The sequence below is a fragment of the Rhinoderma darwinii genome, chromosome 1 (assembly GCF_050947455.1).
Source record: "Rhinoderma darwinii isolate aRhiDar2 chromosome 1, aRhiDar2.hap1, whole genome shotgun sequence".
NCBI lineage: Eukaryota > Metazoa > Chordata > Amphibia > Anura > Rhinodermatidae > Rhinoderma > Rhinoderma darwinii.
Window position 1 is genome coordinate 364,229,087 of NC_134687.1, and position 12,194 is coordinate 364,241,280.

The window sequence follows — 12,194 nt, forward strand, 5'->3', positions numbered from 1 at the left end:
AATTCATTGATCTCATGCATTTCTCTTTGTTCTCACTGCAGATATGTGTATTGTCTCCCTGGTACGTCTTTACCCCAGTGTCTTTCCCTCCCCTCCTACTTTCATCCGAAATAACACTTGAGACGACAGTGAATCCTCCAAGAACCTCCAAGGTAGAAGGACGCCGTAGAACACTGCTTGCTTTGAAACCGACATGGGACTGGCCCCGACATAACTGTGAGCTGTATACATCCGCACTTTCCACATCATTCTTTGCTCTTTCATACATCTTTGACCATGGTTAAATTTGTCACACTTAATGTCAAGGGTCTCAACTCCAATGTGAAGAGACGCTTGCTTCTCAGGGAGTTGAAATCGCTTGGAGCGGAAGTTGCTTTTCTGCAGGAAACACACTTAGATTCATCCGGAACTTTCCAATTTGCCCGAGGGGCGTATCCTGCTGTGTACTCTGCCTCGTCAGGTCGCAAAAGGGAGGGGGTGGCCATTTTGATAGCAGCTTCCTGCCCCATACAGGTTCACACCTCACATCTAGATCCGAAAGGCAGATATGTTATAATAGAGGGGACTTTGCTTGGACAGCCCATCGTTTTATGTAACGTTTACTCTCCTAATACCGCACAGATTCCATTCCTACGTAGACTCCTTTCTAAACTCCAGAAGCTTCCTAGGGGGGCATGGCTGGTGGGAGGAGATTTTAATGTCCCGTTCTCCACGTCCATGGATAGGGTCTCTCTTACACACGCTACTCCGACGCCCACCCTTACAGGACTTTCTACACGTTTTAGGCAACTAATTAGAGAGCACCAGCTCTATGATTTGTGGCGAGTGGATCACCCAGGTGATAGGTCCTATACCTTCTTCTCCCATACGCACAGCACTCATACACGCTTAGATTACTTTTTTGGTAATGTCCCTGCCCTCCGTGCGCTCCAGGGGGCGAATATAGACCCCATCTCTTGGTCAGATCACGCACCAGTTTCTGTGTCCCTACAGATAGGGAAACCAAATACGAGAGTATGTCATTGGCGCTTAAACGAAACTTTGATTAAGTCCCCTTCTCTTAGGGACAGCCTGGCCGGGCATATGCGGGAATTTTATGCACTTAATGAGGGATCGGTTCCTTCAGTATCCACTCTTTGGGAGGCGCATAAGGCGGTGATGAGAGGGCAATGCATAGTAATGGGATCTAGATTGAAAAGAGACTCTCGGGCCAAGCGGGTGGCTCTCCATCGGACAATTACTAAGTTGGAGAGAGAAATGGGGATTAAACCGGCGGTCCCGACACTACGGAAATTGATAGAGGCTAGAGCACAACTCAAGGACTTAGCTATGAAGGGGGTAGAAAAGTCATTACTATACACAAAAAGGAAATATTACGACAAAGGTAATAAGGCGCACTCGCTTCTGGCCAGACTATTGCGGGATCAGGCGACTGTTCGTACTCCACAGGCGGTTCGGGATAAGGCGGGCATACTCCAGCATCACCCAGACACGATAGCCACACTTTTTCATGACTATTATAAATCCTTATACCACCTGCCAAATACCTTACCACCTGATCCGGCTCGTCGGAGGGAAACGCTGCAAGCATATCTCTCTTCCTGTGCTCTCCCTAAACTGAAAGATGAGGAGCTTTCATCCCTGAATGCCCCGATCTCTGCGGAGGAATTGTTTGATATATTGAAGGACCTCCCTAGTGGTAAGGCCCCTGGACCAGATGGCTTTACATATGGGTATTATAAGACCTTTGCAGAGATCTTGGTTCCACGGATGGCTTCGTTATTTAATGAATTCCTACAGGGTTCTCCCATCCCTCAAACATTCCTGCATTCTCATATCACGCTGATCCCTAAACCGGGTAGAGACCACGCAGAGTGCTCCAATTACAGACCCATAGCCCTTCTGAATTCGGATCTAAAAATTTTCACCCGTCTTCTAGCTAATAGACTCAATGTTTGGCTCCCTTCTTTGATTCACAAAGACCAAGTGGGCTTTGTGCCTCTTAGGCAAGGAGGAGACAACACACGAAGGGCCCTTGACCTCATTGATGCCCTCCAAAAGCAAAAGGAATCGGCGATCCTTCTTAGTCTAGATGCAGAGAAGGCGTTTGACCGCTTGGGATGGCCATTTATGTTCGAAACTCTAAATTCATTTGGGATTTCGGGCCCTTATTTGACAGCACTGCGTGGTCTCTACTCCAAACCAACAGCGGCAATTAAACTCCCACACTCCACCTCCCCTCCGTTTCAAATCTGGAATGGTACACGTCAGGGGTGTCCCCTATCCCCACTTTTATTTGTGCTATGCATAGAACCTTTAGCAGCTCAAATACGGAAATCCAGGGATATAGCGGGGGTCCAGATACAAGATAAAGAGTTTAAGGTTTCCCTGTTTGCAGATGACGTCCTCTTGACTATCACTAAACCTCATACCTCCCTCCCTAACCTTACTACAGTTCTCCGTAGGTATGGGAGGCTGTCAGGATATAAAACTAATACATCTAAAACGGAAGCGCTCCCTCTTAATGTTCCACACCAGGAGCTCCAGCTACTCAAACACAACTACACCTACAACTGGAAGGAAACCTCCCTGACTTATTTAGGAGTTCAACTCACTCCCTCCTATACGTCGGTTTACAAGGCTAATTTCCCCTCTCTGTTTGTAGAGCTACGTCAGCTAATGGCCAGGTGGGATCCTCTTCCCATGTCATTTTTTGGGCGCATAGCAGCGGTCAAAATGACCTTGCTCCCTAAATTACTGTACTACTTTGAGACTTTGCCGGTAGCAGTACCTATGAAGGAATTGCGGGCTATGCAGTCTTCTATCCTCAGGTTCATATGGCACTCCGGCAGACATCGAATTCCGAAATCAGTTTTATTATCGGGTCGATCTGCGGGTGGGCTATCGGTCCCTGATGTGGTGAAGTACTACTGGGCGGCACACCTCCGTCGCATACCCAGCTGGGTGTCTTTAAGGGCGTACAATAAATGGACCGAAATAGAGAAGCTATGGATGGCCCCGGTCCACCCAAACTCCCTGTTATGGGGTGACCCACTAGTAATGCCGACTGCATCTTTATTGGGTCCCATGAGATTTCAAAGGGAGGTGTGGGAAACCTGTAAAAACCGCTTCCATTTGGCATCGGGTTGCCCGCCCTTGACTTCGGTACTCTACACTCCCACTATCCCGGGGGGCACTACCTCCCGAATAGTCCGATTGTGGACGGGAATTGAGGTATTTCACCTGGCTGATATGGTTGATCCCCACACGCAAGAGCTTCACCCGTTTTCATACTTTCAAAAACATCATAATATTCCCTCCGCTGCGTTCTTTCACTATCTTCAGGTTAGACATTACATGCAGCAAACTTTTAGATCCACGCGGGTTACTGCACCTACAAGCTTCGAAAGGTTATGTCGGTATGCTACCACCACTAGGGGGCTTATCTCAGCCATTTATGCATTATTGCTATCCCCGGAGGGTTCCCCTCCGCCTGGGCATAGATACATGTTGAAGTGGGAGGCCTTACTGAATAAATCCATCCCGCTCTCATTGTGGCAGATTATTTGGTCGCAAGCAGCTAAAACCTCCATCTGCACTGCATATAAGGAAAACCAATATAAAATCCTTATGTTTTGGTACCATACCCCTGCCTTTCTGCATAGCTTCAATCCGGGTATTCCGTCGGATTGCTGGCGATGTAGAGGTCAGAGAGGTGATCTGTTCCATATTTTCTGGAGCTGTTCACTGGTACAACAGTATTGGTTGGAAGTTAAGAACTTGGCATTGGCGGTGTTGCAGCAGGATATTCCCTTAGACCCTCTTCATTACCTCCTAAATGTTCCCCCTAGGTCTTTGGGGAAATCACCAGCTCGACTCTTTCGACACTTTCTTACAGCCGCTAAGACGTTGATAGCATGGAAATGGAGACAGACAACCCCTCCCTCCCACATCGACTTAGTAACTAGAATTAGGGAAATACGTACAATGGAGCATATGACGGCCTCTATTGACAATGAACTGGACAGGTTCAAAGTGGTGTGGGACCCGTGGGACAAGTATTGGATACAGGGAACTCAAGATTAGGTGGTAGGTGGAGCTCCGACTATCCCCCCCCTCCTCACCCCCTTAAACCCCTGTGTTTTTTCCCAGATGTTTTGTCTGTCTATTGAAAGTTACTGTCTTACTATGTGAATTGCATGGCCCTTCATGCTGCTCTAAGTTATATGTATATTGTTGAAAAATTTTCAATAAAAACACAGTTGAAACCAAACAGTTAAACAGACTCTTCATTGGAGAGAACTGGGCAGCAGCTCACATGCTACTCTAGCTCAATTTTTTTCTATGGTATGAAGTTGCATCAAAATGTAACTTGCTAGGAGTTCATTTTTACCAACTATTATATATGTTTTGTTGACATCAATGAACATCTGTGTTCCCAGTTAAAAAGCTACAACATTGGAAAGTCTTTCGATTTTCTTTCATCATAAAGCTCTGACTTACTCTTTGAGAATCCAGTGCATTGAGCGGCTTATCACCACCACTACATATTTCCCATAAGGTGGTGCCAAAACTCCACTTGTCTACCATCGGGCTAGGATTTTTTGGATTGTCGATGCACTCAGGAGCAACCCATGGAATCCTTTCTAAAAGAACTTAATAGGAAAACAGTGATAGGAACAGTGAGCTATATAATTCCACACAGTGCTGGATTAAAGGGAACCTGTCATGAAGTCTGACCAGTGGGCAGTATGTTATAGAGCAGGAGGAGATGAGCAGGCGGATATATGGTTTTGTGAGAAAAGATACTGTAATTTATTTAATTAATTAAAACCCTGCATATTCTGGGTTTAGGAGTCTAGTGGACGGCCCTATTCAGTGATTAACAGCTGTCAATCACTGATTAGCACCGCCTACTGGACTCCTGAGCCCAAAATGAGAAGAGATATAAATTAATAAATTACAGGTTAACCTGAATCTTTTCCAACAATCCTATATATTAATCTACTCAGCTCCTCCTCCTCTATAACAGAATGCCCATAGATTGAACAGGAATTTCAAGGACACAGGTTCGCTTTAAATGGATTTTCTCATTCCAATCTTTGACTACAGTGCAATTAAAAAATATTGTGCAAGTAATACAACGTAGAATAGAACATAAATGGAGACTTAGAATCACATATAAAACAGTAAAGACTGTTGACATTATAGGTAAACTACTTTATAAAAGTAAAATGATGTGAATCTAAGCCAGAGACACAAAATCTCAATATACTCAAAGAGCATCTGTCACCACCTTTTCGCTGCCCTCACTGAGAGCTGCATAAGACAGTCGTGGAGTCACTGATTTCAGCATTATATGCGTAGGTGAGGTGTACTTTTTGTGAAATCAACATTTTTATCTGCGCAGCGCTTGCATCGCGCCTGGCGTATTCATGAGGTGCCGATAACCCCACACTCCCGCCGCTTATTGACAATTTTCCCCTCATTACTGTGCTTAGGCAGAAACCGGTGGGAGGGGAGTGTTATCAGCACCTCATGAATACGCCGGACACGTCCTCATGGCGGGATGCGAGCCAATTAAAATGTAAATATAAGTTTTATAACAAGTACAGCTCACCTACACAACACTTATAATGCTGAAGTCAGAAGCTCTGATACTATCATAGGCGGCCCTCAGTGAGGGCAGAAAAAAGGTAGAGATTGAATCTCTTTAAACATGGTCAAACACTCAAAACAAATATAAAAATGTATATATCTATAGATGATTTTAGACTTAAATAATGTAATGTAATTGTATTAGATTTTTATAGATAGAACTATTACACCAGTACATATAAAATAAGAATGGACAAAGCCCTGTCATTTTCATGGCCTGCATAGGAAACAAAGTGTGTAACCGATGGATTCCTGCTAAGAAATACACTAAATACATATTATAGTCCACCTGAAGCAGCATAACTGCCGCCATGTTATTCCACTTACTTTCTCTTGGAAGAACAGCAATGCTAATTCCTGGATCACTGAGCTTAATGAAAGCAGGATTTCCGGTCTTCCGGTCTTCTTCTCTGATCAGCAGAATGTTCTTCAGACACACATTACCATGTACTAGATTACGATCTTCCTAAAGAATTAGAAATGCAGCAATATAAAAAGCTGTCAAAAATATAGAAGAAAAATGGGACCACAAGCTTGTAAAAGTAATGGTATGGTAAGCCACGCAAAACACTATGCATTTTATCAGTTAACCAACCACCAGTGTAGACCGAAAACCATTTATGGTTTATTCACACAAACTACCCAGTGCTACCACATCTCACAACTTAACACATTACAGAGGCAACCAATTTTGTGTATACGCAGCAAAAGACTCAAATGTATTGGCTCATTAATACTGCCGGTCTACATCTTATTCAGCTGAAGGAACTTCCATATAAAGGGTATCTATACACTTATCAATGGTCATTACGCCTAGTGTAAAAGCACAAAACTAGCTTTTAGTGTGGACTAAAATTGATCTTTCATACATAAAAATCATTATTATTTGTACAGTTGTTGAATTCAAATAATTGTCGTCCAACTTTTTCCGATTAAAGTACATTACGGCCACAATCAAATTTGCGGTGGTTTGAGAAATTGTGACGAGTAAATGCAGCTTTAGGATCTTACATGGTGAGCGAAGAATAGAGTTGACGGAACACACCACACAATGCATGTCCTGTAGTTGGCAGATACGGAACACACCACACAATGCATGTCCTGTAGTTGGCAGATACGGAACACACCACACAATGCATGTCCTGTAGTTGCCGAGAGGACGGAACACACCACACAATGCATGTCCTGTAGTTGGCAGATACGGAACACACCACACAATGCATGTCCTGTAGTTGGCAGATACGGAACACACCACACAATGCATGTCCTGTAGTTGGCAGATACGGAACACACCACACAATGCATGTCCTGTAGTTGGCAGATACGGAACACACCACACAATGCATGTCCTGTAGTTGGCAGATACGGAACACACCACACAATGCATGTCCTGTAGTTGGCAGATACGGAACACACCACACAATGCATGTCCTGTAGTTGGCAGATACGGAACACACCACACAATGCATGTCCTGTAGTTGGCAGATACGGAACACACCACACAATGCATGTCCTGTAGTTGGCAGATACGGAACACACCACACAATGCATGTCCTGTAGTTGGCAGATACGGAACACACCACACAATGCATGTCCTGTAGTTGGCAGATAGTAGGTATCTAATAGCATTGCGCCTTAGCTACTTACAAAAAAAATATATATAAAACATATATGCTCCCATAAAAAACACATTTTCCAAATGAGCTCCCCGCATCACTTGTGATATTAGAACTTAACTGTTTGTAGAAAATGTACTTCCACAGTCTACTTGCCTGGCAGAGCCACCATCCTGTGTCATCACGGAGAGGTATACCGAAGGGCCAGTACCTTCATATGAGAAGTTTATCCTCCATAAGGCCCTCTTCACACAGAGTTTTTCAGCGCAGAAACCACATCACGTGCCATAAAACTGCCAAAAACGCCTTCCATTGATTTCAATGGGAGGTGGAGGCGTATTTTTCCCGTGCGCGGGATAAAGAGGCGTCATGCCCTTTCTGAAGGCGTTTCTGCCTCTGACCTCCCATTGACATCAATAGGAGGCAGAGAAAGCGGTTTTCGCTGCGTTTTTTGCCCGTGGCGCTCAAAGGCCACGGCTGAAAAATTACGCAAATAACGCACAAAGAGAGTGTAGGCAGGGCCTAAGAGAATTTGATAGATGGGTCCCCAAGACCTGCGTAGTCGATTCACAGTAAGAGATTAAGCACGACATGTACTTAGGGAGGTGTAATGGCACGTACTTCACCCTTTCATGCCCGGGATTGTTATTTCTTAGTTTATCCAAAAATGGTTTTGTTTTTTTTGCCGCACATACAGGTCCTGATTTTTCCAAACTGGAGCCAATATAATTTTATTTTGTAGGTCTTCGATAGAAAAGAATGGGCAGAAAAATACACTTTCCCCTCATTTTATATTGTGTTCTGAGGTAGTCGGTTCAATCAACAATATTTGCCCCAAAAATCTATTCCCTAATTCTTCTGTATAGATTGTGTCAAACGTATGTAGATCTTCTAACATATGGCGACGGTATATAGCAGTACAGGGGTTAAGCCCCCATTATTGTATTAGATGAGTCCTCTTTCCAGGAGCTTTACAGACAAGAAAGTTATATTTCAGTTTACTATACGAGTAAAGGGTGGATCTGTAAAAATGACAGAGCCTGAACCAGTTGATGGCAACGTGTGCAGGAGCAAGCAGTGCCATCACAAAGCATATAAAATGGCGGGGCCTTCACCAGCAACCAGTTAATTTAACTGGTTGCTGGTACACACAACTCGTTGTATGCATATTGTTTTCATAGAAGCGTTGTATGCATATTGTTTTCATAGATATTGTTGCTACCATCTTTTTTTTATTTTTTGTATGTTTCACCGTCTTTTTTTATATTATTGTCTAATAAAATATATATGTTTTTTAATCCCAATTGAAGTTATTTATGGTTTATATGTTCCTACATGTTTTCGAGTTAGTTGATATTTTCAGGAGTTATTGACCAGTCTTCCTATACAGATGGACTAAATATAGGAATACAGTTAATTTAAGTGTGCCAGACAGCAAGGGGTTAATAGCTCATTACTGTCAGCCAAATGTATGTCTATTCTATGTAACAGCCGCTTTCTCTCTTCAGATATCACGGACAGGAGACGAGGGGAAAGAGGATTTTCTACAGAACAGACCCTGGGTAAACGTCTTACAACAAACCATTTCTGTCCGTGCCATGATTAGTTGCCATGGTGATCACGCAATCGGGACCTAATCCACTCAGGTCCCAATCATGTCACGAAGACCAGAGGCTATTAGTAACATACAGATCCGTGTGTTGGGGTTGCTGTAGGGGACACAATTGCAAGCACAAGAACGGACGTAAATATAAGTCGGCTCTGCACAAAACCCAGAGAATTTGGACATCTATGTATAGTGAGCCGTCTTGAGGTGGGTTTGCTCTAGACCAGTGGTTCTCAACCCATGGCCACGTGTCCAGGAGGTACACAGCAGGCATCCAGGCTGTCTATCAATTACCGCTTTTCTGCAATTTTCCAAAAGTTGGGGATAGTCCGCAGTATTTTGCAGCGTTTTTCTGCGAAATCACAGTAAAATACTGTGGTTTTGCCGCTATTTTAGGCAAATCACTGAAAACTTATGATAAAATACTGTGATAGGGAGACAGAACTACTATAGATTGTACAGCAAAGCTCCACCTCTTCCTCCAGCAATTCCAGGTGCAGAAAATTTCTCCTGTCCCGAGATACATCCTGTCCCGCAAGGACTGAGTACGTTAGTATGTAAGTTTGTGTCTATATGTGTTTGTATGTGTGAGTATACATGTGTATTTAGGTGTCCGTATGTACTGTATATGTATACATGTGTATTTGTGTCTGAAAATGTGTGTGTGTTTGTATGTGCGTGTATATAGTACACATGTATTAACAGTAGGTGTATGTGTATACATGCGTTTTTAAGTATCTGTATGTTTATGTGTATATGTTTTCACACATGTTTATTTCGTTGTCTGCATGTATATGTGTTTGTTAGCACCTATTCAGATCAGCGCTGGATATGAATTTATTTTCCTTTTACCATGATTTAACAGAGTGCCACCTCAAGGATCCGTGCGCAGCCTGGGATCAAAACGCCAAGACTGGTGAGCTGGAGAAAATTATCTATTTTCCACTTATTCACACATCGCCGTTTCTTTTCCCTTTTTTTCTGGAGCTATTTTTGCAAAACCTTGGTAAAAGCTGATTTTTTTATTATGCATTAAAGGGGTTTTCCTACCAGAGACATTTTAGTGTCTCATTGGTGGGAGATTGCTCGGACATCCACCAATTGTCATAACAGGGGTCCATTGACACTTTTCACATAATTTAATGGGGTGACAAAAAAAATAAATAAAAAGACTGTCCATTAACTCCAGTTCTGAAGAATTATAGGGATCCCACTGTCAGACTTCAAATACCAAACATGGCTCCTGTCTGCAGAACGGCCGCCAGTACTATAGAATCCTATATACTGTCAAAAGCTTTCCCAAGACAGTTGTCCCCCCCTGTAGAAAGAGCCATTGGGGCTCCCTCTAGGAGAAGAATCCCCAGCCAGAGCATCGGCCACTGTGACCGGGGATTCCGCTCCAGGAGAAGCCCATAGCCCCTGCGTCACTGTCCTTATATGGATAGTGATGCTAGGGGCTTCCCCAGGAATGGAATCCTAGGCCAGAGCGTCGGCATCACTCAGGCCAGGGACTCCGCTCCTGGAGGAGCCACTGATGTCACTGTCCATATACTGTCAAAAGCTTTCCCAGTAGTCCCCGAGTAGCTTGTGTCAATCATATTCTGTTTTTTTATTTTATTTCACCCCCCGGAAAAAATTATACAAATTAGTCACTAAATTATACTTGCCCCAAAAAGGTACCAATAAAAACTACAACTTTACTTGCAAAAAAACAAGCTCTCATACAGCTCCGTTGACGAAAAAAATAAAATATTTATAAGTATCGTAATCGAGTCACACAAATATGGCTTTTTTCAAAGGTATTAAAACTAACAAAAACGATACATATTTGGTACTGAACCATAGAATGAAGTTAAGTTGTTATTTTTACCGCACAGTAAACAGAGAAAAAAAGCCCTGTGAAAAAATCAATGGTGGAACTGCTGTTTTTTTGTTTTCATTCCTTCGCCTCCAAATAAACAAAATTAATAAAAGCTAATCAATAACTTGGGCCCCATTCACATCCTGTTGTGATATCCGTTTAGCGTGTACGTCGAGAGAGTACCTGAATGACACGGTAAACGCATCCATAGGGCTCCATTAGCCTGACAGAGGCCAAACGAGTGACCTATTGGCCTACGTCGGGCTGGTTTACGTGAGCATGACTTTTTTTCTTTCTGAGCTTGGTAGTTTAAGTGGCTTGTGATCTAAGTGGAGTTCCAAAACCGGAGTTGAAAAGAGGAGTTGAAGCAAAAGAAAGTACTCTTCTTTTCTTTTACTTTGACAATTGTTCACTGTTTTGTTGTAACTTGGATAATGGATAGCAAGATTGGAGGTTTTCTTCAGTGCACAGTTTGCCATATGTATACACGACTGGAGCCGGAGTTCCAGGGTGAATATCTCTGTAGCAGATGTGAGCATGTTGTTCATCTGGAAGCTCGTATTAGAGATCTGGAGGAGCAGAATGCAACACTGAGGAGGATAGACAATCTTGAGCTGAGCTTGCTGCTCACGGAGCATGCAGTTAGTGGGTTAGAACTGGAGGGTGAAGACATGGGTGAGTAGGATCAGGCAAATAGCTGAGTTAATGTAGTTAGGGGCAGTAGAAAGGGGTCAAAGAAAAGGAAGGCCAATCCGGTTTAAATAAAATAAATGTGCACAAGGCCAGATGGGTTACGCCCTAGAATTCTTAAAGAGCTTAGTTCAGTTATTTCTGTCCCCCTCTTCATAATATTTAGAGAGTCTCTCATGACTGGTATAGTGCCAAGGGACTGGCGCAGGGCAAATGTGGTGCCTATTTTCAAAAAGGGCTCTAGGTCTTCGACGGGTAATTATAGACCAGTAAGCTTAACATCAATTGTGGGGAAAATGTTGAGGGGCTATTGAGGGACTATATACAGAATTATGTGACAATAAATAGTATTATAAGTGACAGCCAGCACGGTTTTACTAAGGACAGAAGTTGTCAAACCAACCTGATTTGTTTTTATGAAGAGGTAAGAAGAAGCCTAGACAGAGGGGCCGCTGTGGATATAGTGTTTTTGGACTTTGCAAAGGCATTTGACACTGTCCCCCATAGACGTCTAATGGGTAAATTAAGGACTATAGGTTTAGAAAGTATAGTTTGTAATTGGATTGAGAATTGGCTCAAGGACCGTATCCAGAGAGTTGTGGTCAATGATTCCTACTCTGAATGGTCCCCGGTTATAAGTGGTGTACCCCAGGGTTCAGGGCTGGGACCACTATTATTCAACTTATTTATTAATGATATAGAGGATGGGATTAATAGCACTATTTCTATTTTTGCAGATGACACCAAGCTATGCAATATAGTT

General features: G+C 43.1%; 1 protein-coding gene across 2 annotated transcripts in view; it reads right to left on the reverse strand.

The window, feature by feature from the left end:
• Positions 1–12,194, reverse strand: part of JAK2 (Janus kinase 2) — a 284,382-nt gene that overhangs the window by 45,718 nt on the left and 226,470 nt on the right. For both annotated transcript variants that reach the window (XM_075827431.1, XM_075827440.1), the window contains 2 exons: positions 5,986–6,124; positions 4,504–4,655 (listed from right to left, as the gene is read on the reverse strand). In XM_075827431.1, the coding sequence (XP_075683546.1) occupies positions 4,504–4,655; positions 5,986–6,124 (291 nt within the window). The remainder of the gene's footprint in view (positions 1–4,503; positions 4,656–5,985; positions 6,125–12,194) is intronic.